General features: G+C 44.2%; 1 protein-coding gene and 1 long non-coding RNA gene across 8 annotated transcripts; one reads left to right on the top strand and one right to left on the bottom strand.

The window, feature by feature from the left end:
• Positions 1-317: 317 nt before the first annotated feature.
• On the bottom strand, positions 318-13265 carry AHSG (alpha 2-HS glycoprotein). The gene is made up of 7 exons (XM_019735819.3): positions 12734-13265; positions 10438-10548; positions 10012-10096; positions 9428-9591; positions 8110-8211; positions 1624-1707; positions 318-1007 (listed from the first exon to the last, which is right to left on the bottom strand). Exons 1-7 carry the CDS (start codon positions 12944-12946, stop codon positions 699-701), a joined length of 1068 nt encoding a protein of 355 aa, XP_019591378.2. The 5' UTR covers positions 12947-13265; the 3' UTR covers positions 318-698.
• LOC109449500 (uncharacterized) lies at positions 11122-23328 on the top strand. 7 transcript variants are annotated; one of them, XR_012495245.2, is made up of 5 exons: positions 11122-11256; positions 16689-16924; positions 17737-17830; positions 19412-19576; positions 19808-23328. It is a non-coding gene; the product is annotated as an uncharacterized LOC109449500 (long non-coding RNA). The 7 variants fall into 7 exon arrangements; XR_012495251.2 differs by having other exon boundaries at positions 11135-11256; positions 16768-16924; XR_012495250.2 differs by lacking the exon at positions 11122-11256 and adding an exon at positions 12371-12387.
• Positions 23329-23795: the final 467 nt, after the last annotated feature.

The raw sequence follows: 23795 nt of genomic DNA, 5'->3' as shown, positions 1-23795 counted from the left end.
CCCTCTTTACCTGGGTATTGGAGAAAACCAACAGTTGATTTGTCTGTACCACATGCAGGTACTTTGTCCTCTTTTAGCAATATTTTTTTTCCCTTATGAGATGAAAACAATTATTTTCTCGCAGGGAAATGGGCATATCCTGTGGGTTGTGAGCAGATTTTAGCCTCACTTTTTCCCATATAGTAATATAGCAGATTTTTATTCTATTTTGTTTCTATTTTCACTTTGATTTTGCTTAGGGACACTTGTGGTGTGGCTGTTAGGAAGACAGACCACACACATGAGCTTGGAGGAAGCAGGCAATAAGCATGACTACATTTCAGCTTAGAACTTCTTTATTAAGGAAGGTCCTTCAGACACTTTTATTAACAAGCAGATATAAGCTTGACAAGAGCACCTCTCAAAGTCACAGTTCCAGTAGTTTTTGTGAAGTCAAAGAAGGCAGAGAACACAATGGTGGTAGCTTAGCGTCAAAACAATGAGCTTGCTGGCCTTACACCTTCTATCAAACATAACCATCACCCCCTCTGCTTCTCTCCTCTGAATAAGGAAGAAAAGTTGGGATTCAAGACTTAATATTAATCTAGACCACATGTAGCACCGGCTTTGATAGCAAACAAGGCCCCCACCCCTACCCAGACTTGGACAAAATGGTGGCTACGTTCTCTGTGCCAAACCTTCTCATTTCTGACGTACATCTAGATCTTAAAGTGTCTGATTCTCCCGGGGCAAGGGCGGACCACTGGACCAGCAGGAACAGCAACACCAGGCTGCCCCACCCCGGGTGTTTTCCCCACGTGGAATGCTTCCCCTGAGGCTGACTCCACTGAGGCCACACCTGTGAAGGTGTGGCGCAGGTCGTAGTGAGCCCGGTGCACTGGCGGAGGAGCTGCCACCACCATGGGTCCCACCATTACCGCAGCTGCTGGAGGAGATGCAGGCCCAGCTGAGGCCACCTTAGGGGTAGGTACGTTGGTGCCATCTGTTAGGAGCTGTGGTAACACAGGCTGGAGAGAGAACCATTTTCTTAGGTTAGCTACCTTTCTCTTTCCAGACAAGGCCACCCATGCTTCTCGGTGGAACCCCACCCAATTCTCTCACAGTAATAATTTTTTTTGCAAGGAATCTGACCAAAAAAAATACTACCTAGGTGCAAAGGATAGTCATAAGAACCACAGAGGAGGGTAACTGGCTTATGGTAGTCCCTTTCTCACCAATTGTCTTGGGATGGTGGACTCATACATGTCCCAGGAGCAAAAGAACCCCACCTTATGGCTAACTTTCACCAGCACTGTCACCCTCTTTGTCTACACCTGTAGCTGTGGAGAGCTACCAGGCCGATCTGGCCACCTGGTCTCTGCAACTCAGAAAACCACTCCCATCCAAGCAAATAAAAAGGTGGCTTTGTCAACTACCCATTAGCATGTTTCTGTGCTGTAGACTCCAGTTCATTGGAGGGGAAGGAATGGCTGAAACAACGGTCCATTTGTTGATCATTCCACATAGCCCAGGGCTATTTATCATTGTGGGCCTCAGAAGGACAGGACAGCAAATGCACTGCATAAGTGTCAAAGGGTCACTGTATTCTGAAGATGAGGGCAAGTGTATCCATGACGCCATTACCTGTGTTGGAAACACTGTGCAGGTCACGGCAACATCTTCCCCAGCAACCTTCTGAGTCAGCGTTGACTTACAGAAGCCATATTGCTGTCCACAGAAAGAGAGGAGTTATTTGAACAGGTTCAAAAAGTGGATTTCTCCCCCAGTTTCACTAAGACTACAACACATCAAAGGAAAAAAAACCTTAGACTTGAATTCCTTTTTAAGAAAAACTTTTTCTAAAGTTTATAGCTTCTACTTACAGAAGGTATATACTATATAATTCTATATAAAATGTGGAAAATACAGAAATGCTTTGCGAGTGGGAGAAATCACCCATAACCCCCAAAATGGTGATGACCCAGGAGAACTTCCATTAACATCCATGTAATTTCTCTTTTATTCTTAAATACTGTTAAATATCATGTACAAATGGGGATCATTTTGACTATGCCGTTTTGTAGCCTGTGTTTTTAACTTACTATAATATGAGACTATTTTCTTACATCATTTATTCATTATTCTGTGAAAATATAATTTTTAGTATCTATAATTTTCTATTACTGATATGCCATATTTTATTCAATGACTCCCTCCTGTTAGACAGTCAGATGTTCTTGGGGTCATTTTGTATCAATGATAAATCATGTCATGGCATGGAATTAAGCCCTGGTTGTTCACAAAGGTGAAAGCATTCACAGACTCTACAAAGGAAGTTTTTTTAGTAAAGTTAGGGCAGAGAGGGAATGCCCATGGCAGTGTCCAAAGATAACGGCTGCCTCGGGTAGTAAGGAGAGAAAAACTGGTGGAGGGGGTGGGGGCTTGCCTAGGGCAGAGTCCAGAGTCTGAGAATGGACAGCTGCACTAAGTTCAGATTAGCTTTTTGTTTTATAGGAAAGGGGGAGTAGGTCAGGCAGGTTTGAGGGCTGACATCCTTCCTGGGGTCTGGTCTGTTTGAAGATGATGTTATTTCCGGACTCTGGACTCAGACTCAGCCATCGAGGCCTGGGACTATACGTCACCAATAAAAACTGCAAGGAAGTTGTAAATTGGATTACAGTGTTCGGGCAACTGAGGATTAAGAAATTGCTCTTTTCAGGTTAGGATGTTGTTAATTAACAACGTATGGGTAGCCTTGAGAAAGGGAACAAACAGAGTTCTTAAGTTAATCAGTGAGAGGAGAAACAAAGAGAAAACAGATGGATATCAGGATGGATCAAACTGCAAACAAAGTCTAATTATAGGTGGTTAGATAGTGAACTATGGGGTGAGTTAAACTGCAAACTAGCAAGTTTAACTGTGTTAGTGATTCCCTGAATTTCACCCTTACAAATCATATATATACAGAGGGTGCCAAAAAAATGTATACACACTTTAAGAAAGGAAAACTGTATTAAAATTGTAATACTCAATATATACCAATAACAAAAGATGAATACAAGTCACATGTGACTTCTGCAATTACAACAGGTGCTCAAAGTGGTTACCATCAGCATCCAGACACTTCTGATTACAGCGAACCACTGCTTGAGCAACATTGACCAAAGTGCCCACTTGTACACATTTTTGTGGCACCCCCAGTATATGCCGCTGTATTAAAAGGGCTGCATCAAACTGGCTTGGGGTTCCATCAAGTGGGCTGTAATCCCAGGGAGCAAGGGATACCATCTATCACATCTCTTTGGTCAGTTCCTCTGTGAGGCCTTTTTCAAGCTTACAGGAAGGATGGACACTAGGAAACTCATTTCCTTGCCCAAAGTAGATACAAAGGTCGTAGGTTCACATTCAGAGTGAACTTCACAGGAGGGTTTTTATTGCAGAATCTGAGACTCATCTGATGGTTGGGTTAAGAAGAAAGGGGCACAGTGCACCTGCTTGGTTTTACTTTCTCCACCTTAATATGTGCTGTTCACTTAGAGGACTTCCAAGGCACTTTCCCACACATCTTTCAGTGCGTCTCTATTGGACAGATAAATCAACTGAGGCCTAGAGACTTAAATGGCCTGCCAAAGATTGCCTTGCTAAGAAGTGGCAGAGTTAGACTAGGGCCCACATCTTCTGACTCTGTGTAAATGCTAATAAGGGGCAACAGGGCAGCCAGACAATATAGAGTGAACCAAAGACTTGAGGGGGGAAAAAAAAAAAAAAAGGCAGAAATTACTGTGGGCCAGCCTCACAAAATGAGCCCTGGAGAGGAATCAGGACCAGCTCATTATTTTCTGACTTTTCACAGTGGTCAGGGATCATTAGACTGCGTTTTCCAGCCCTTCTCTTCAAAGAGCTAAGAAAAACACATCAAGTGATAAAGGGAGATTGTAGAGAATGACCAGAAGCCTGGTGGAATGTTAGTGTTGCTGCTGTGAAGAAGGATGTCACCCATCTGAGATAGCTTTGTGTGAAGCCAGACCTCTGATACTGCATTTCCTTCACCCAGAGTTTTTTGGCAGAGGGTGAGGTAGAACTTTACGGCTTCTTAGATCGCATGAGCTAGAAGACATTGTAATTCTCAGTTATTGACGACTGAGGTGAAATAGAGCATGTTAAGATTAGAAACTGGATATTCCAGAATGATCTGAGAGATAATAATGACTTCCTCAAATTAGTGAACCAAGAACTGAACTGTGTGATAGTTACTCCTCAGAAAGAACCTGTGTAGTGTGCTTCATTTAACACATTTGGAAAGGAGATAACTGAGGCTTAAGCAGTTTGAATAGCTGGCCAAAGGCCAGGCCTCTTGTAATTGGCAGAGCTGGGGACTGAATTAACATGGGCAGGACTTCAAAACGACTCTTTAACCACTATGCTCATCAGTTTTTTCTTGGAGGCAAAGTGATGTGCGGATCACCTGACTCAGCTCCCTATTGTTTCTTCCACTAGGACGTGCTCACACTTTTTCATCCTTCTGAAATGCCCCCTTTCCTCTCACTCTGCCTATATAAACACACCATCCTCTAAGGCCTAGTTCAACCCCAACCTTCTCCAGGAAGCCATGAGTCCAAATTATCTCTTCCTTCCCTTAAAGACTCTTCTTAAAGACACTTGCAGAATTTTCTGGGACCTTTTTTTTTCTTCCATTAAATGTATAACCAAGTGAGATTTGGTTTTTATACTTCTTCAAGTAAATATGCATTAGCTATATCATAGAAACACTCTATAAATCCACAAATGAGGATGATACTTCCTTTAATAGATTCAGAGATGTGAACTGAATCAGTTCAGAATCTTCTCTCCTCACTTAGCCCAAATTTGGACCCAGGATCAGAAGGCTAGGGAGGTGGGGGTCCCTCCTGGCTCACCTATGACCTGGAAGCAGACTTGCTCCTCTTAGATGACATTTTCCTCTCTGATCCCTTCCAATGTCTTTAATAAAACTGCAAAAAGGCTATGCCTCTGCAAGGTGCCTCTCCATTCCCTAAATAACTAATGAGACAGTAGCTAACTCTGTGAGGTAGTGGTGCTTCAGCACCCTTTAGGGCCAAGCAAAATGAAGTTTGCTGCCTTGATTTTACTAGCCAGGAGGCTTTGAGGAAGGCTCTTCATGCTTCTGAGCCTATGAAATGCAGGTACTATAGGGTTTGAAGGACCACAGTAAGAATCAGCTATAACGCTATTGTGTGCAGTGCCAGGTATCAAATAGATACTGAAAATATGGTAGCTCCTATGATTATCAGATGTGAACTCAATCAAAAGTTGGCGGACCACTAACTTTTCTAACCTTAGGGCCAATTCAGAAAATATCATAAATGTTTATAACATTGCATAAGAAGCCCCTTTCTCTTCTTTCTTCTTTCTCTTCTTTTTTCTTTTAATTCCACTCAAAATTAAACATTGTAACTGATTACCCACTATTATACACCGAATATTTATGTCACCCCAATATTTATATGTTGCAAACCTAATGCCCGAGGTGGTGTTATTAGGAGGTGGAGGTGATTAGGATGTGATTAGGTCATGAGGGTAGGGCCATCATGAATAGGATTAGTGCCCTTATAAAAGCTGCCTGAGAAAGCTCCCTTGCTCCTTCCACCATGTTAGGACACAGTGACATGTGTCACCTATGAATCAAGAAGCAGGCCTTCACCAGATAGTGAATCTGGTGGTGGTTTGATTATGGACTTCTCAGCGTCCAGAACTATGAGAAATCAATTTCTGTTCTTCATAAGCCACCCAGTGTATTGTATTCTGTTATAGCAGCCTGCACTAGGATACCTAACTTATAAAACAGACACGTCTGTGAGAAAATTAGCACTGCTTTTTAGCTTCTAAAAGATTCCTGTTCATATCTGGGCACATTGAAAAAGAAGCAACACGGAGACAACTTTCTCATGTTTAACCCTGAAATTATAGGCTTTGGACTCAATGAGAGAGCTAGAGACCACAGGAGAGTCTTATAGTAGTGGTTGCTCATCACCATGTGAGACAAACCTAAGGTATTACTGGGAGATCTTACTACACTCATAGAATGTCAGAGATTATCTCATTTCCCTCATGAGGAAACAGATACCAGGCTGATAAAGAAAACTCCCCTATGTTGCACAGTGACAGAGCCCAAAGCAAACCATGGTCTCCACTCACATCTCTTTCTGTTACCTCTCACCCATCAGTTTAAAGGCATTACTGACTAAACTTTGTGTACTAGCTGTAAGCTGCCTGGGGGTGCAAAGCAGAGGAGATAGGGCCCCAGCCCTGGAGGAGTTTACAGGATAGAGAATCAAGAGTTACCCACACACAGCCATGAGGAAACAGCTCAAAACATTTATGACCCAGAGCTAAGTGGGGCACCAAGGCTCTAAGAAAGCTCCACAGTCCAGGAGGCATAGTTGCTTTGTTCACTCTTCTATCTCTAGTCCCTTGAACAGTCCAGCTGAGGCAACATGTATAATTGCTAATGCAATTAATGGACTCCAGAGCCACAGCTACTGGAATTAAATGCCACAGCACCCAAGGAATAGCTGAACAAGTTTGGGCAAATTACTGAATCTCTCTGTGCCTCGACTTTCCCATAGGTAAAGCATGGATAACATTGTAAAGATGAAATGTGATTATCCATGTAAGGTACTTTAGGAAGTGCCCACACAGAGTAAGCACTCAAAGGACACTCACTATAATTGTTATATAAGCAATCTCATTATCAGAACAGAAATTGATATTTGATGAACATATACATATACATACTTGATATGCCACCAAATGATATTTGATGAATGAATGAACAAATGAATGCAGTTGGAGTCAGAGATGGAAGGAATTTTTGCAGTTTGAAGTACTTGGAGAAGGTTTCTAAGCAGAGACCAGACATGAGCCAAGCACTTAAGGAAGCATAAGATCTGAGTAGGACGAAAGAGGAAGAAAAGAAAAAATTTTAAACTTTCAGAAGATCTTTTAGACAAAGACTTATGTTTAAAGATGTGTACTGAAGTGTTATTTTTTCTGCAAAATATTGGAAACAACCTAAATCACCACTGAGACAATCAAATACAATTTGATGACTCTATCAAATGAATTACTTTGAATCCATTAAAATATTTTCAAATAATAGTTAAAGACAAACATGCTCAGATTATAATAAATTGCAAAAAGCCTCACACATTATAAACGGTATAATCTCAATTAAGTAAAAAATCCATTTGTGTACAAAAAGGAAGAAATTATTAAAATGTTATAAAAAGGAAGGAATGCAGATAATTTTGTTTCTTTAAATCTTTCTTAATTTTCCAAATTGTCTATAATGTATTACTGTACTACTTTTGTTTGTTTTTAATTGCAGCAAAATTTTACATTCTATTTTTTGGTGTACAGTTCAATAATACTGGAGGGGCCAAAAAAAATGTATACAAGTGGACACTTTGGTGAGTGTTGCTCAAGCAGTAGTTCACCATAATCAGAAGTGTCTGGACACTGGTAACCACTTTGACCATCTCTTGTAATTGCAGAAGTCAAACGTGACTTGTGTTCTTCTTTTGTTATCGGTATATATTGAGTATTACAATTTTAATACAGTTTTTTTTTCTTAAAAATGTGTATACATTTTTTGGTACCCTCTCTCTGTCTCTCTCTGTCTCTCTCTGTCTCTCTGTCTCTCTCTGTCTCTCTCTGTCTCTCTCTCTCTCTGTGTGTGTGTGTGTGAGAGTGTATGTTTCTGTCCAACATCTCTGATGATCTCTTTAGGCTAAGTTCCTAGAAATGGACATTACTGGCTCAAGGACTTGAACAATTTCATATCACAGGTATATCTAAAAAATCTACACTTCATACTCCCAGCAGCTGGGTATGACTTGCCTTAGTTAGGAAACAGTCTCTGTCTTTTTCCTAATTCCAGGGGCCTCCAGCAGGTGAGATGATTTGCAGACAGCTCTTAAAGGGAGGAGGTGACCCCCTAGAGGAAGGCTTGGCATGATCCAGCCCCCAGGACACTGTTATCTCTCTTTCACAGCCCCAAAAGCCTAACTGGCTCTAAGGACACTCTGTCCTATGACCAGCTTTGCTGTCCCCAGGGCCCGGCCTGCTTACCTTTTCTGCCAGCAGGTTACAGTTGGCTGGGTCTGTGACCTCGTTAGCGACACAGTCAGTGGCAGCCACTGCAAATTCCACATAGGTTGAAACTGGAAGAGGCTGGTGAGAATAGATGAAAATGCTCATGAGGCAACATGACTTAGCATGAAAAAGGTAGAGAAGGAGAGGCTGAAGGGAAGTAGCAAGGGCCATGGCATTATACCCTTCAGGGAGCACCCTTCGCGTAGATCACACTGTGGTCTCTATGGCTTACGCAAAATGTGCTCTTGATGGCTTACGTAGGGCAGTTATTGTGGCCTCATGTCTTGAGTGCTTGTATACCGTGGTCTCCCATGAAGGAGGTGCAGGTACCCACTGCCCATCGTTCAGGGCAGAGTGAGTTTTCAAGTAGAAAGTAGGAACGCAGAGGCCAACCTTACCCTGACCTAATTGGAAACCCTCTCCCACACCCCATCTCAATCCCTGCCTTCCTACTTGGGGCTGCACTTGGAGACCCAAGGTTCAGGTTACTCCAAGATAGAGCAGGAAGGTACAGAGATTAATTAATACATCTCCCACCAATTGTATAGAGCAGGATCAAATGAAAAATAGAAATGAAAGTATGGAAGATACTTGTGCTTTTATTTCTTATAGTTCTTATGGAGCATATGGACACTTCTAATAATCAAATGTCTGTTATTTGGAATAGCCTGGGGTAGTGGTGTTCTGAGAAGCACATACATATTTTGGTTAATAGAATTATCACCTATACAACGCATTTCCAAGTATGCTTTGGCTGGTATCCAAAATACCAGTTTTCTGTATTAAAATTTTGTTGCATGCAAATATGCTAAACTATCCACAGTACAATTAGATTTTTTTCAGTAAATCAAAAGTTATTTTAGGATCCTGTTCTTGTACGCCTTATCTGTGTAAGTAGGCCCACGTCTTTATAAAGTATCAATTACAAGAGTGCTGCAGATGGTCAGTGGTGATGGATGATAAAGATGTGGAGAACCGGGAATTTACAGTGAGTGCTTCTGGATAATGTGGGAACTCCCACCCGCTGAACAGCGAGCCCTGGTGTTAACTAAAACTGAGGAACTGGGGACAGGCAGCATCTGGCTGATTTAGACTACAGTGGCTCAGCTTGGGGGAGGCACTGACGGTTTTTTGGGTTCTACTGACATTCAGGGTCCTCCTGCCCCCGAGGACCCTTGCTTTCCCTTCCACCATCCTCCTGGCCTTCCCATTGCTGCTCCTGCTCTGTCCCTCACCACGTACATTCCCGAAGTGCCACCAAATTGCCCAAACTATCAAAAGGTCTCGGTCTTACCACAATTTGAGCCCGGGCAACTTCCACAAGCTGATAATAGGAGCCATTATTACGAGCGTTGAAGGCGGCCAGTGCTACCTCCACAGCATGCGCCACCCTGCTGTCGTTAAGTGGGGCCAGCAGAGGGCAGTCTGGGCACACCTTTCGCACATCCTCGGCTGAATCTGCGCAGAGAAAAAACCAGTCAGGGTTGTGATTCTCTACAGCGTTCACCCCTGCTCTGCTTATTTAGAAAGGACCAACACATTATCTAAATAGCGTCAGGTGTTATCTCTGCTTCTTACTAAACCTTCTGGTGGTTCCCCCATGCTGACATTTTTGCAAGATCTCTCATCAAGGGGCAATTTTCAACTCCAATGAGAACAGCCCCTTAAATCAGTTTTACAATCCCAGATACCAGGAAATTTAGGGCAATTTTCAACTCCAACGAGAACAGCCCCTTAAATCAGTTTTACAATCCCAGATACCAGGAAATTTGGCTTCTCCATTCCCTCACCAACAAAGTGGCTAGAATTACGTTGAAAATAATTCAGTTTCCTTTCTCACTCTTGCTACAAAGTCAAAACAAGTAGAATCATCTCTACCTGGACTGGAATCACATTTTGCAAACAACACGGAAAACTGGCCGTCCTGTTTCAGCACATGGAAATCACAGTCTCCTTCCACAGCCTAGAGAAATAAACCCACAGTGCGGGCCTCAGAGAAGGCCTGGTCCTTCACTTCTCACCTGGAGAGGGGTTGGTCCCTCAGGCATGGTTAGCAAAGGTGAGCCTCACAAAATCATGTTAACTGGGTGACAGTGACACATTACATCCTCTAGAGCTACAATAAGAAAGTTTGTTGTAAAAATCAGCCTCAGGGAAGGAGGCTGCAAATGGCAATTTTTGAAAGAGCACACTGGCTAGCCATGAGGGCAGGCTGGGCAGCTGGATACAATGGACCTGCTCTTTGCAGAATCACAGTGGAGCTGGCTGGGCCACCACCGAAGTCACCCTAAGAGTGCCACTCACGTGCTGCTCCAGCTTCCTCACAGAGCAGTTTGCCGCAGGGGTGGGGTCCAGTGCGTAGCAGGTGGTTTCCAGCGTGTCTATTTCAATCTCAAACACCTCTCCCATGGGCCGCTGTGGAGACAGAGAATGAAGAAGTGAGCAGCCTATTGCCCTGATACGGTTGATTGGGCCAAAGTCTGAGCCCCACTGGGCTTGAACCCATCCCCTGTTGTAGAGGTGAGATACCAAATCCTTCCTACTGTGAGTCTGCAACTCCACCCAGCTCTATCCTACCCTGCGGACAGACGACCATAGGGCTTTTCTCAGCCTCTGTTAGCTGAGCAAGTGCTCAATGGTGTTTGCCAGGAAGAAGGCGGCATGGGCTTGAACACTTGGAAACTAAAAGTGACTGCTGATACTTATCAATTTAAAAAATTTCACCCTTCAAGCAGTGCTTTGAAAAAGTCAGCTTTGGATTTTTCTGTTATGCAGCAAAATAAGATGCTGTTGGATAATATTTTGCCATCTCTATCTTCTCCATCCCTCCCTCTACGTCTTTCTTCTCTACCTCTCATCGTCTACTTTCCTTTCTTTCCCATTTCCTTTTCCTTCCTAAAGGAAACTTTGTCCTTGGCCTTTTCTTTGGCTTGTAAAGGCCTGGACGCAAAGTTGCTGCTCTCTACTGCCCGCTGGTGGTGGTGAGGGGCAAGAGCACGCCCCTCTCCGACAGGAGGAAGCCGTGTGGAAGTCGTAGGGAAGGCAGTGGTAGGAGTGCTTGTATAACAACGTGGAGTTCACCTGTTTCTGTATGCTTTCTTCAAAGCCTGGAAAATCAAGAAGGTACGAGTATGTCTTTTTGTCTTTCAGCCCACTGCTTGCCTCTCGTTTCTGTTCCTCCTGACTCACTGGTACTGGAAGCCTTGAATCTCCTCTCTTGGAGGAAGCTGTGTTTTATGACGGGCAGATTTGCCCAAGTTAGCTTCCTGAAAACATTCAGAGCTGCAGTGAATAGGAGCAAAGCACTCGTGAATTTTTCAAGGAAAGTAACTCTCAAGCTCTGCCTTTAGTGAAAACCACAATGTCTGTTCATTACCTTTCCCTCGCATATGTATGTTGTCTGTTAGTCCCCCGTGAACTGATCAGTGTTTCCTGTACTTCAGTATGGCTGTGGCACTTCTAAAATCTATCTGGGACAGTCCTGATTTTAGATATTGTGTTCCATTCGGAGATCAGATGTCAGTCAGTCGGTCTGGATGTCCTGATGTTTACCTTATCTTCCTTTCTAGATTGTAAATCTCTTGCGGGCGTTAAATGTCTTTCTCACCTTTGGATTAAGTTGAATGATTAAAATGCCAATATTTGACTGCTATTAATATATAAAAATGGCAATTTCATATGGTTCAACCTAACATCACCTATAGCACCTGAAACTGGTGCTAAAATCCACGGAAGCTTTGTAATTAATGTTTGTCGAAAGAATTATTCTTCATCAGATATACAATCTAATTTCAAAATAGTCAGTAGACAGATGCCTTTTCCCCACCTCTCCAAATCTCTCAACTGATCCCCCAGGCGTATTTTCTAGCTTGATCTTCATTGTCACGGCTTCAGGCTGCATTAGTTTCCTGTCTGGCACGTGAGGAAGTCAATCACATCATGCCAAAGACTTCTGTCTGGGATGTAGGATCTGGGAAGCAACTTTTGTAGAGGAACGAATGCAGGCCTGGAATTGATTACCAGACTGATGCTTACTGAGTATATGACCTTGGGCAAAGAAAAATGCCCTCATTGGTCAGGTCCTTGGTTTCCTCTTATGTAAAACAAGGACAATACCTACCACACTGGACTGGGGGGTAGGAAGGGTTAAGGAGATAATATACATGTGAAAAGGTCTGGCGCAGAGTAGGTGCTTTTCAAATGCTACTTTCATTCACTCTCAGTCTTCATCCAGAGAAACAGAAACAAAGAAAGGTAAGTGGTTTCCAGTCAGTGATAATTTGGCAACTAGAATCCAGTCTCTTGCACCCTGGTTTTTCTAGCAAGCCAGACTTTCTACTTGCAGTCTTCAAAATGTCCTTCAAAGCCTTTTCTTCTCCTGCCCACCTCCCCAACCGCCAACAACCCTCCTTGAGACCTGTCAGCACCACACAGGATGTCTCCTCTGATGCCCTCTGCCTGCCGCCTCCCTCCCTCCTAGGAAGAAACCCGAGTTCACCCCTCTTTGGTTTCATTTGTGCTGGGAGCTGTGATCTTTTGAGACACCCAGTTAAGCTCCAGCAGCAGGTTCTTTCAGCTCAAAAAAAGCAGGTTCACTTACCCGAGGCCACACCTTCACTTTGTCAATCTGGTTCAAGGCGTGCTTGTAGCCCCGAAGAAGATTGCTATTGATGTAGTCCACAGCCGCCAGGGCTGCTTGCTCTGTTTCTGGGTCATCACAGTTTAGTTCTCTATAAGCCGGACCTGGGATGTGTGGGGCAGAGTGGCAGCCCCAGAGCTGAGCAAGGCAAAGGACCAGGACAAGAGACTTCATGGCTGCCCCAGAGAGGCCCTGGCAGGTGGGCAGGTGACTGGAGGCTTCAGGAGAAACCCAGGTGCTCTGCTGGGAAAGGTAGACCGATGGAGGGTCTGAGGGCTTTATTTATCTGTCAGAGCCTCCCGGAGGAATTGCATAAGGACGTGGGATGATTTCTGTTGTGGTTCCAAGAAAATCCCAGCAAACATCAGCCCTGGAAAAACAAACATTGCTGGCCCCCCAAGAAACCTGCCAAATCAATGCTGCTGGGGGTGGGGTGGTGGGGGCCTGCGGGGGAGATGCTCCAAAGTCGGCTGTGAACCTGGTAACAGCAGCAGAGAGAGGAGGCAGCTGAGGATGAGTCATGCTCCCAGGTGAGGGGGCTGGCACAGCCGGCCCTGGAGCGCTGTGGGTTTGGCAGCAGAGTGAGTGCCTTTCATTGTGATCTGAGCACACCATGGGGTCTGGGGGGAAAGAAGGGGTGTTCAGCAATTTGGTGAAATCCCCCAATGTCTGGGAGGGTTATCTTCTCCAAGAGGGGTCCTGGAGAGAAGACATGACCCACAGATGTGGCAAAGATACAGACGATCTAGAGTGAGAAGGGAGAGCCATGGGAGATGCCAACATCTTGGGTAAGATCCTTGGAGAAAAGAAAGGAGATATTTCTGCCTAAAGTGGGGAATGGGGGTAAGAAAAGTGTGTTCCCACAGCAAGCTAGGGAGGGCTATGGCCAACTAAGCAATATGGAGTTCTGTACTCCCTCATCCTCTTTTCTCCAGACCTCACTGCCAGGACCCTGCAGGTGCCAGCATGGATGGCACTGACCTGGGTCTCCTGGGTGGTTGTGTGTGATTGGCACCAGTGGCCCTGTGTCCCCAGCGGCCCATGACTTCAGCCAGGGCAGCAGAGGGGAGCCCTAGGCTAACACTCACTCATTTGGCAACGCTCTAGAGGAGTTTGAGTCTCACACTCAGGCAGAGAGGCTGCAGGGGCAGCTAAGAACACAAATGCCTCCTCCTGCCCTTCACAGCCTTAGCAGAATTAGAGTGAGTCTTTCTGGCCAGAGCACAGGGCCACAGTGTTGGCTCCAGGAACTATCTTTTCAAAGGAACACCTTGACAATCCCAGGTGTAACTTGCAAGGAGGGTGGGCAGGATAGCAAGAGGCTTGGGAAATAGCATACGAGGTCCTGGCTTGGATTAGCCTGGAGCAAGGACGTCCTAACGCAGAGATCAACATGTTCTTCAAACATTTAGAGGTCATCATTGTATGTGGGTGGATTTGTTCTGTTGTTTGCTATTGCTTCAGAGAACAAAACTTGGTTTAAAAAAAAAAAAAGAGGAGGCTTTCTACAGGGGAGCTTAATAATATTGATTTGCTGGGGGAGGAGGGAGAGAAGGGGGGGGTGATGGGACACAGAAAGTAGCTAGAGGACTGTTTTCACATTTACTCCCAGCTGCATACACGAATACAGAATCCTAATGACAGAAGCTCAGAAGGTGTGATCAAGACTCCAGGCTCTCTCTGAGAGAGGGATCCTGGCTCTTAAGGACGCAAAACAAGCTCTGGCCAGCTAACAAGATGATCCTCAGAACCGGGTGACTTTCCATCAGCCTTAGGCCCCATTTTCTTCAGGGCCTTGACTCATGAGCAACTTTTTGTAGATACTATGCTTTTCTTTTAAATAATGCTTTAAAATACAAAATAGGATCATTACTAAAAATCTGAAAAATCACAAAAAAATATATGCAGTGAGTGCGTATTTCATATATCATGAGCTCAGATACACAAAATATAACTGTTTTCACAACACAATTGAATTTCTGTCTCTGCGCCCTATTTTGTGAAACTCTAATCTGGTTGCTTCTAGGTAACCTACTCCTGACCCTTGTGGTGAAACCCAGTCCCAGTTTGAGGATTTTTGCCCCCCTTGCTGCTTCTCCCCTCTGGGATTAAAAGCAAGTGATTTATGCAAATACAACTTTAGTCAAGGGCAGAAAAGGGTGTTCTTCTTGGCCTAGTCCTGCAAGGGTCTGTGCTGGCGTTGTCTGCCAGATAACCTGTCTCATCTGTCCTTAGTCACATCCACCTGGCTTGTTCACCCACAAGCTCATGAACTGCTTGCCCCACCTAATCCATAGCAAGACAGTCCCTCATCCCCAATCAGGGGTCCCCTTATCTCAACTGTGGGACCCTTTCTGGAGCACAGGCCTTCTCTCAGCTAAATGCTACTGATGGAGAAACTGACCTAAAATGATTCCCTGCCACGTGAAACCGACCTAAAATGGTGGCCCGAGGGAAGAGAGAAGTCCCCAGCCTAAGCCCCAGCCCACTTCCGCATAACCCCCTCCAAGCCACACCCTGAACCAATCACCAGATGACACCTACCCCTTCCCCAACTCAAGGAAGTCCCTAACTCATAAAAACCTGCTCAAAACCTTTGTAGGGGCTCAGCCTTTGGGAAGGATTCCGCTGAGCCCGCCGGCGTAATAAAGCTGACTCTCCTAACTCTCTGAGTGACACTTGGGTTCTTTCCGGTCCTGGTATCCGTAACCCTACCTTCTTCTTTAAGCTTCAGAGAATTTTGCTGCTGTGCTCACTCAGGGTGTGGGGGCTTCAGGAAGCTGCCTTCAAGCCCATCTACCTAGACACACCCTGCAGTCATGGTCCCACCACTGTTCTGGTGCCACCTGCTACTCAAGGGGCTTCTTCCTGCGATGTGATGTCTCCCTGTGCTACCTGTGTGCCTCTCCCCCTCCCTGTCCTCGTGGTGAGGCCTGGCTCCCCTCTGTTCTGGGATTTCCACACTGTTCTTGGTGTGGTTCTAGTGCATTCCCAGTATGAGTGTTGTGGGAAGAAAAAAGGTCTATTTGATCATCCTTTCTGATCATTTGTGTCTCATACTCGTAGCATTTCTTTAGGTATCTTTGTTCTTGGATCTTCCATGGGTGACAACAGCACAATTGGTATTGTCCTGTTTCACTGATGCTAGAAGAACAAAGCATGTGGTATAGAACAGTTAGTAACTCACCTATCATCTTTCCACATATAAACAGAAAAACAAACTCAACCATAAGCTCATCACCCAGAGATGCACAGAGTTCATGTTTTAGTGTATTTCAATCTTGTCGTTTTTTTTATTCTATGCAAGGAATTATTTTAATGTAATTTAAATCATACCACATATACAACTTTATATTCTTCTTTTTCATTTAATATTATAACTGGAATATTTTCCCAAGTCATTAGACTTGAAAAACATGCGTATAACGATTCCCTATGACTTTATTGTGTGTCTCATAAATTATCTAATCATTTGTTTACTGTAGGGCATTTAATTTGTTCTCAAGCAATCACTCTCGTATACATAGCCTCAATGAAATTTTTTATTCAGGAATCTTTGGCTTTCTTATTATTTTTTCAGGATAGACTCTTATGAGTTTAATTATTAATTAAAATGATTTGGACATTTTTAAAGCTCTTGATTTCTCTGCCCAAACTGCCTATCAGAAAGGCCGTGTCCATTCATGCCCCCAATGGTGTGCTCTCACGTCAGCTGTTCTCTCTTTTCCTCTGCTACCACTTCTGTACTGACTTTTGTGGGAGCTTAGAGATGGGAAAATCATTAGAACTTTTTAAAGATGTGTTTTAGGGATATCTTTGGTTTGTATCTCAAATATTCCATATGTCTAATTCTTATAAACTAAAATAACTTTGGTGTCAAGCTGAATAAAATGATCCCTCATTTAAATTTTTTCAGTTTCCTTAGAAAGAAATGTTGCTATTCATTTACTGACAATGAAGAAGAAAATAGATGATATTTTGGTATGTTTTCCAAGAGAGCTGTAACAAAGCATACGAAAGGGAGGCTCTACGTGTTTCACTGTGCCTGATAGCACCAATTTAAACTCGGAATGATTTTCACCTGCCAAGTACTGAGTGCACTTGAGTCAGCTCCATCCTCCTGACTCCAGCTTCTTTGCACGCCAATAGGAGGTAAGCATTTACTTTTCTTTCTGGTCCTTTGTCTCAATAGTTTAACTACTTATCTATGCAATTTTCTATGAGGCCCACATCACTGCATTAAAACAATACTCTTTCCATTCATACTAACTGTGTCTGATAGTGTATGGAGGATATCAGGAGCTTGTCAGAGCAGGTCGAGGAGAGCAGATCCAAAGGTCTAAGGAACAGAAGAGGGCCAACCACCTCCAGGAGATGGCAGCAAGGCACTGGGCAGTGCTTGCTGGGTGGAGCCCCCGTGTGTGCTGTTGATGGTGGAGACCTCAAGATGGCAGCTGACGATGGCACCAGGCCTCTGAATTTCTTAGTAGAGCTCTTCACTAGGGCAGCAATGCATTCAAACTGTTCCAAAGCAGCATTCAGCATTTATAGATGCCAGTCAGCAGGCAGGACTAGATGGATCATGGAAAGCTGAGGCTCAGAGCTGCCAGGGCTGTTCCTGTCAGGGCCCTGCCAAGGGACACAGGTCTCAGTGAGGAAGGATAGAGCTAGAGGGGGTGAAATAAATGTCAGGCAACGAGAGCTGAGGTAAGAGCTAGAAACCCAGCCTCTCGCAAAACAGAACATGAACAAGTGCACGTCAGCAAAAGCCAGAGGAACAATTGGTTTTCGCAGGGAGGAAGTGGCAGTGGTTGGTGTTTAAATCATTGGGCCAAATTCCTGGCTCTGCCCTTCCTGGTACTTAAAGGGCCTAGGCCCTGAGAGGCCAAGGATTAAGTTCTGATATACTAGTGTTTCTTCATTCGTGTGGGCATTTATTGAATACCTACTATCTGTGATATCAGGTGCCTGGGTGCAGAGTGATGAGAAGACATCGTCTGCTCTGAAGGAGCTCACCTTGACTCGTGTGGTCCAGCGACATCTGATTACCCACAAACTGTATGTATGTTATACAAAATTATCATAATGTTTATCATGTGAAGACAGTTTAGGATTTGTTTCTCCAATGTAAAACATCACTTAATGGAACATAAGTTACCCTTGTCCAAGGACCCATCAGGTTTCTTGTGAAGGTAACTTAGCACCAGTTGCCCTGGAAATAATTTGGAAGAGTCCTTTGTACTCAGTGCCAATACACCAAAGTTAGGAGACAAGGACCTGAGTATATCGTGGTAAAAATTACCAACTAAACCACAGTGACCAGTGGTGATTACTTCCTTCTTTTTTTTTTAAGGAGGGCGCAGCTCAAACTGGACCATGTGGGGAGCAAACCAGCAACCTTGGTGTTAGTAGCAACACGCACTAACCAACTGAGCTAACAGGCCACCCCTATTACTTCCTTTCTTTGGCTGGAAAAAGAGCTCTGCAAGCTTTCCCCCAATTCTGTCCTCATAACCATGACATGGCTCTGAAAATCTAAACCCTGAAAAGAAACTCATTTGAGGGAATAAATGGGGAAAAGTGGGTCCTAGACGAGGCTGGGGCAAAGGAGAGGGTGAAGGTGCAAAATTTAAGGAGGTACCCATTCTTAGGGTCCTACCTCCTTAAATAGTGTGCCTTTGGCCTCCCTGGCCTCATTCTAATCCCAGCCCTGGGGAAGAGGCATAATCAAAACCCAGAATAGAAAAAGTTTGTACTTCATCAAGTCTTTCTATTCTTTCAAGAAAAGTTATTTTACTGTTTGGGCCGGTGACTGTATGTGTGAATTTGGCTGCAAGAACACAATGGTCCTTGCAGTAGGTTTTTCATTATCACAAAGAAACTATGGGAAAACTTCCATTCTCTTTTGTTTGGAAGACGACTTCCTACTATGTACCGTTTAGTGTGACTTTGACACCCATTCAATGTTGTTTCTCAAAAGAGAGAATCATTTTAGGGTTAAAGAAAGCATGGGGGAGATTTCTGAGACTGGAACAGCACCTCCTCAGGAAAATATCATCATCATCGCTAATGTTATTGATTCCTTATTCTGTAAAAGTTATTGTGCTCCAATCCTCACAACTCCGTGGGAGCTATACTAGTCTCAGAAACAGAGGCTCAGACACGTTCTGGAACTTGACTATATCACACAGAGGTGGAACCTTGATTTAGCCCAATCACTTTTTCCTGTTAACCCCAAACCAAAAGAACACAGGGCCTAAAGAGAGCTGAGGAACCTGGCTGCTGAGCACTGCCTAAACGCGAGCAAATCATTATTCTTCAATACATGGCTATATTTGAAGAAAAGCGAAAGAAATAGAAAAATGTATTGAGTTTGGTTAACAATTAAAACAATAAAAGATTAGTTTACCCGTATAATTTCAGTCAGTAGAAAATACTTGAAAATCAATTTTGCGGAAGAGACCTTTACCTGTTGACTTTAGTGATGATTCAGCTGGTGTTGAAATTATCTCTACCTCAGGGTTAGAAGGTAAATACAAGGTAAATGATTACATTATTTCTGGTTAAATGTTTTCCAGAAAATTACATCCTTTTCTCCTGCTGGTTTCTGTCATTAACTTTTAATGTCCTCAAAACCAGGTTAGTGGCACTCTTCAAACAAGAAGGAAGATGAGAGGTGAAACTATCATCTTCTCACGAGCCCCATCATTTGCTTGCTGAGACCCTTGGACACAGAGATGTTCAGAAGAGCTGTGGCCTTGTTATCCAAGGGTCGCACGACTACAATGAGGCCACTGGAGTCAAGTAACTCATAGTACCTTAGTACATTTAGGCACTTCTTTACCCATCATGTAGATTACTGGGGTTGGGATGGGTCCTTTCAATAGTGAATCAATATTGTAGATAATGTGGATCCATTGATTGACTTGTATTGAGTATTCTCTGGACATATATTTATTAACTTCAAAACTAACTTCTTACGTTTTGCTAGGTGCTAAGGATTCACAAATGGAAGGTATAATTCTTGTCTTCTAGATGTTCACTGTCGGGTCTGGCTCCATAGCTCTATGTTTAGCTATTATGAGCACACAGAAGTATAAACCGTGGTTCCTGCCCTCAGCCGACATTGAATCCGGAGGAACCAGAGGAACACAGTCCCTGAGTTAGAAAGGTTCTCAGAGGACAGCAGTGGCTATGTCGTTTTCAATCTTGTATCTACAGCACCTGCCTCCTACCCAGCACAGACTGAGCCTCACACATGATCACAGAGGGGCTCTAGGCCAGCCTCCCACTCAACGCAGAGCCTCCCTTCAGTGTCTGGTGTCTGGATGAAGATGTTCACGTACAGGAATCTCTCCATCACCCTGGCAGCCCATTCTATTGCTGAATCACTCTAGTAACTAGGAAGTTACTAGTTTCCTTCATATCAAGTCAACACCTGCCTACATTGTAACCTCACCAATGGATTCAGAGTCTCCTTTAGGAACTACACAGACTAAATCAATTTCCTGCTCTATATGTAAGCCTTTAGATATTTAGCGACATCCATGTTGCATCCTGCCAGAGGCTTATCTGGCCTCTATCATCTCTGTTCCTTCCTTTACTTCTCAGGTAACTCAGTTTCAAGACCACCTAATCATCTTGTTGAATAGGCAAGACTGGCACCAATGGTTAAAAAATAGAACAAATCGTCTTGTGATTAGGAGTCAAATGCATTGCATAGCTGTCTGAGGAGGTGTGCTCTTGTGCATGCACACGTGTGCACAGTGAAGGACAATTCAATAATTCCTAGGAAAGGAGGTAGGCCACTTTCTACCTGTAGGACAGGAGGATTTCTCCTGGTTTCCAAAGATTTATCTGGACCCTCAAAAGGATTAACAGTTAAACCAACCAACAGAGAGGCCATTCTTCTCCAGAGATTGCCTTGATTAGACTTCCTGAACGTTGAGAGGGAAACTGTCGGAGGCTAGTGGAAGACCTATGAGAAGGGACCAAGTCTTCATTCTGCTTGGATTCACCAAGGCTCTCAGCTGGTAGCATTTCTTCACTACTTGTTGTCTGATCTCTAGAAAACACTTAGGGATATGAAAAGTCTTTGTTTCTGGTGTCCTTGTTAGGACATTAGAAGGTGACAAGTTGGAATTGAGAAGGTGTTGATCATAGGGCCAGGGCAGGTAATGCGAGCAACTTTCCTTCTGTGCTGGGATTGTGCAATGGACAGCCAAGTCACTCAATGGCTTAAGCAACCACTGAGCTTCCAGAAGTCAGATTCTAATGGAGACTGAGGCAGTGGGAGGACGGATACAGCAGGAAGGTGAGGGTGAGTGAGATAAAGAGGGGCCAGATTGTGGGGGGGAGGGCAAAGGCATGGGAGCAGCTTAGTTGGATTAAGAACCCTGCATCTAGAGTTGGGACAGACAGCGGTGCCACTATTTACTAGCCATGTGACCTAGCTAGAGATTTAATTTTTCCAAGCCTTAGTTTTTTTATCTGTCAAGTACGGGCAATAAAACCTGGCTAGTAGAGATGTGCTGAGGATTTAATGAGATAACGTTTTGTAAATGCTCAGTGTAGAACCTGGCACATAGTGAGTGATCAACAAATGGGAATTCTTAATAACCCTAATAATACACTAGTACTAAAAGTACCAAGAGGGGCCATGGGGAATACAATGTGACAAGATATAGTCTTTGCCTTCAGTTAGCCTGTTCAGAGACAACACAGCCCAGTGGCTAAGAGTAAATGCTCCTTAACTTTAATCTTTGGCAAGTTATTTAACCTCTCTGAGTTGTTTTACCCATCTGTATAAAGCATAATAATAGCAGTGCATACTTCAATGTTAAGAGCATTAAATGAAATAGTACACTTAATATTCCTGGCATCCGGTACGCATCTATATTATCACTTAGTCAGAGGGAAGAAATAGAACAGGTGGAAGTGTGACTGCATTTTTTGCACCAACATGCTGGCAAAGAGGGGCTGCATGCAACAGGCAGGGGGTTGCATACAACAATTCTGGCAAGTTCTGGCAACAGGAGGGAACAGAAAGAAAAAGGGAGAGAGTGGTATTGTGGAAAATAACCAATAGATTTTTCCCTGTTCCTTGTGCTAGCAGCCAACCCAAGGAAATCAATGAGGCAGGACTCAGGAATAAGGGGCAGTAGGCATAGGTCAGAGTGTCTGGGAGTGGGGGGTCTCATGGGGGAGAGCCCTCACGTAAGTGCCGGTGAGAAGGAGAGCCAGGCATGTAGGTGCTGGTGCGCCAGCCGGGCTCAGGAAGGCGGGCAGCGCAGGAGGTTCCCTGGAAGGGGGTTTTATAATTGGGTATTTAAATGATTGCACTTGCCCATGGACCTCCAGTTCCCCCTGGGTGTGTCCCAGTGTAATCACTGGAATGTGTCCTGTGCAGTGGTGCTGGTGTAATGCTCTGCTGCCGCTGCCTTGAAATTCTTAACAATTTTTTAACAAGGGCCCTGCGTTTTCATTTTGCATTGAGCCATGACATCATGTAGCCGGCCTATTAATCATAAGTGGTAGATAAAAGGAACCACGTGCTATCGGTGTTCACAGAAGGGGAGAATCATTCCCAGCTAGAGTGGGCAGGGGAGAGGGAAGAAGCTGCCATGGATGAGGACGCATTTTGAATTTGACCCTGAAAGGATGGCAAGATTTGGACAGGTAGAAATGAGTATGACTGTCTGGTTGGAAGGACTATGTTGGCAAAGTCAAGTGGTGGAGAAGTATGGACTGTGTGCAGGGAATGGTAAGAAAGCCTTGCAAACCTGGAGTCCTGTTCCTGAGCAGCTCACGCGGGCTCCTTCAGGGCAGTGCCAGACTCCGCTGGCCTTTCTCGGGGCAGCCTGCCACTCAGTGCCTTTCACAGTCCTTTCTTCCAAGTGCTATTCTGCGGGGTGCCTATCCAACCAACAAGTTAAATTTAGCCGTGTTATTCGTGGAAAACACAAAGCAAGTCAGAGGGCAGGGGCAGGGTGAGGCAGATTTAACAAAGAATCAAATAGAAAGTTTTAATTGAAAAGTATGGTTATTTAAATAAAAACGAAAACACTTACATAGGTCAAATAATAGATGAAACCCAGACCAAGACAACATTCTATCAGAAACCCCCGTAGTCTAACTTGTTCTCTCTGGGTCTATTATAACGCCGGTGTTGTGCAGGGATTTGCACAGCAGCCATGTGGTGGAGGTGGAATTCTGACCAGGGTCCATATCCTTCCTGTGCTCACTGCCCCGCTCTGCCTGGATGGTCTTTATTTCACTCCACACTGATGGCTGTCCCCCGACAGAAGCCTGGAATGGTCCAGAAAACAATGTGAGTGTTTTCACTTAAAAAATTACCTTTAATCATACCCTGGTGACACAGATGAGAGACAGTAAAAGGAAAAGGGCATTTCCTATTCTCTCTTCTCAACCTCATTGTCCTAAAATTTGCACTTAAGATTTATTTCTATTAATAACGTGGATCATGAATGGCATGCCAATATACACTTTGTTGTATTCCCATTTGATTTAAATAAATATTAAACTTTGACACTTGATCAACATGCTTTGATTTTTCTTTTCCAGTGTCAATATCCCATGGCTTCTAAAAGTTGGAGCTGTCTCTCCTAATTTGAATAGGATAGTTACGTAGACAGCTAGTAGGTCTTATGTGGTCCTGCAGCCTCCTCGTCCTGCTCGGCTGTGTTGCTGCATGTCTGCAGGCTGGTGGGACAGATCACCAGGACCCCTTCTGCAGGAGGGGTGGGGAGCCTTCTAGGGCAGAACGCACCACCCTGGAAAGGAGCCAGGACCGACAGGCCTACCTGGTACTGAAGCCTCCTCCATAGACAGAGGGAACAAAAAAACAGTGTCTGCCACTCAGACCTGTCTCCTGACCTGGTCCTGTGTTGAACTCACCATCTGAGTCTTATTATGAGATAGAATTAAAGAGGGGCTGTCAGGAAGGACCTCAGGAAGTTCAGGCATTTCTTTTTTGACACCCGCTGACAACCTCTAACACAGA

This window comes from Rhinolophus sinicus, chromosome 17 (assembly GCF_057876585.1).
Source record: "Rhinolophus sinicus isolate RSI-liver-muscle chromosome 17, RSI-T2T, whole genome shotgun sequence".
NCBI lineage: Eukaryota > Metazoa > Chordata > Mammalia > Chiroptera > Rhinolophidae > Rhinolophus > Rhinolophus sinicus.
The sequence above is the reverse complement of the archived record's forward strand: the minus strand, read 5'-3'. Positions and strand labels throughout refer to the sequence as shown.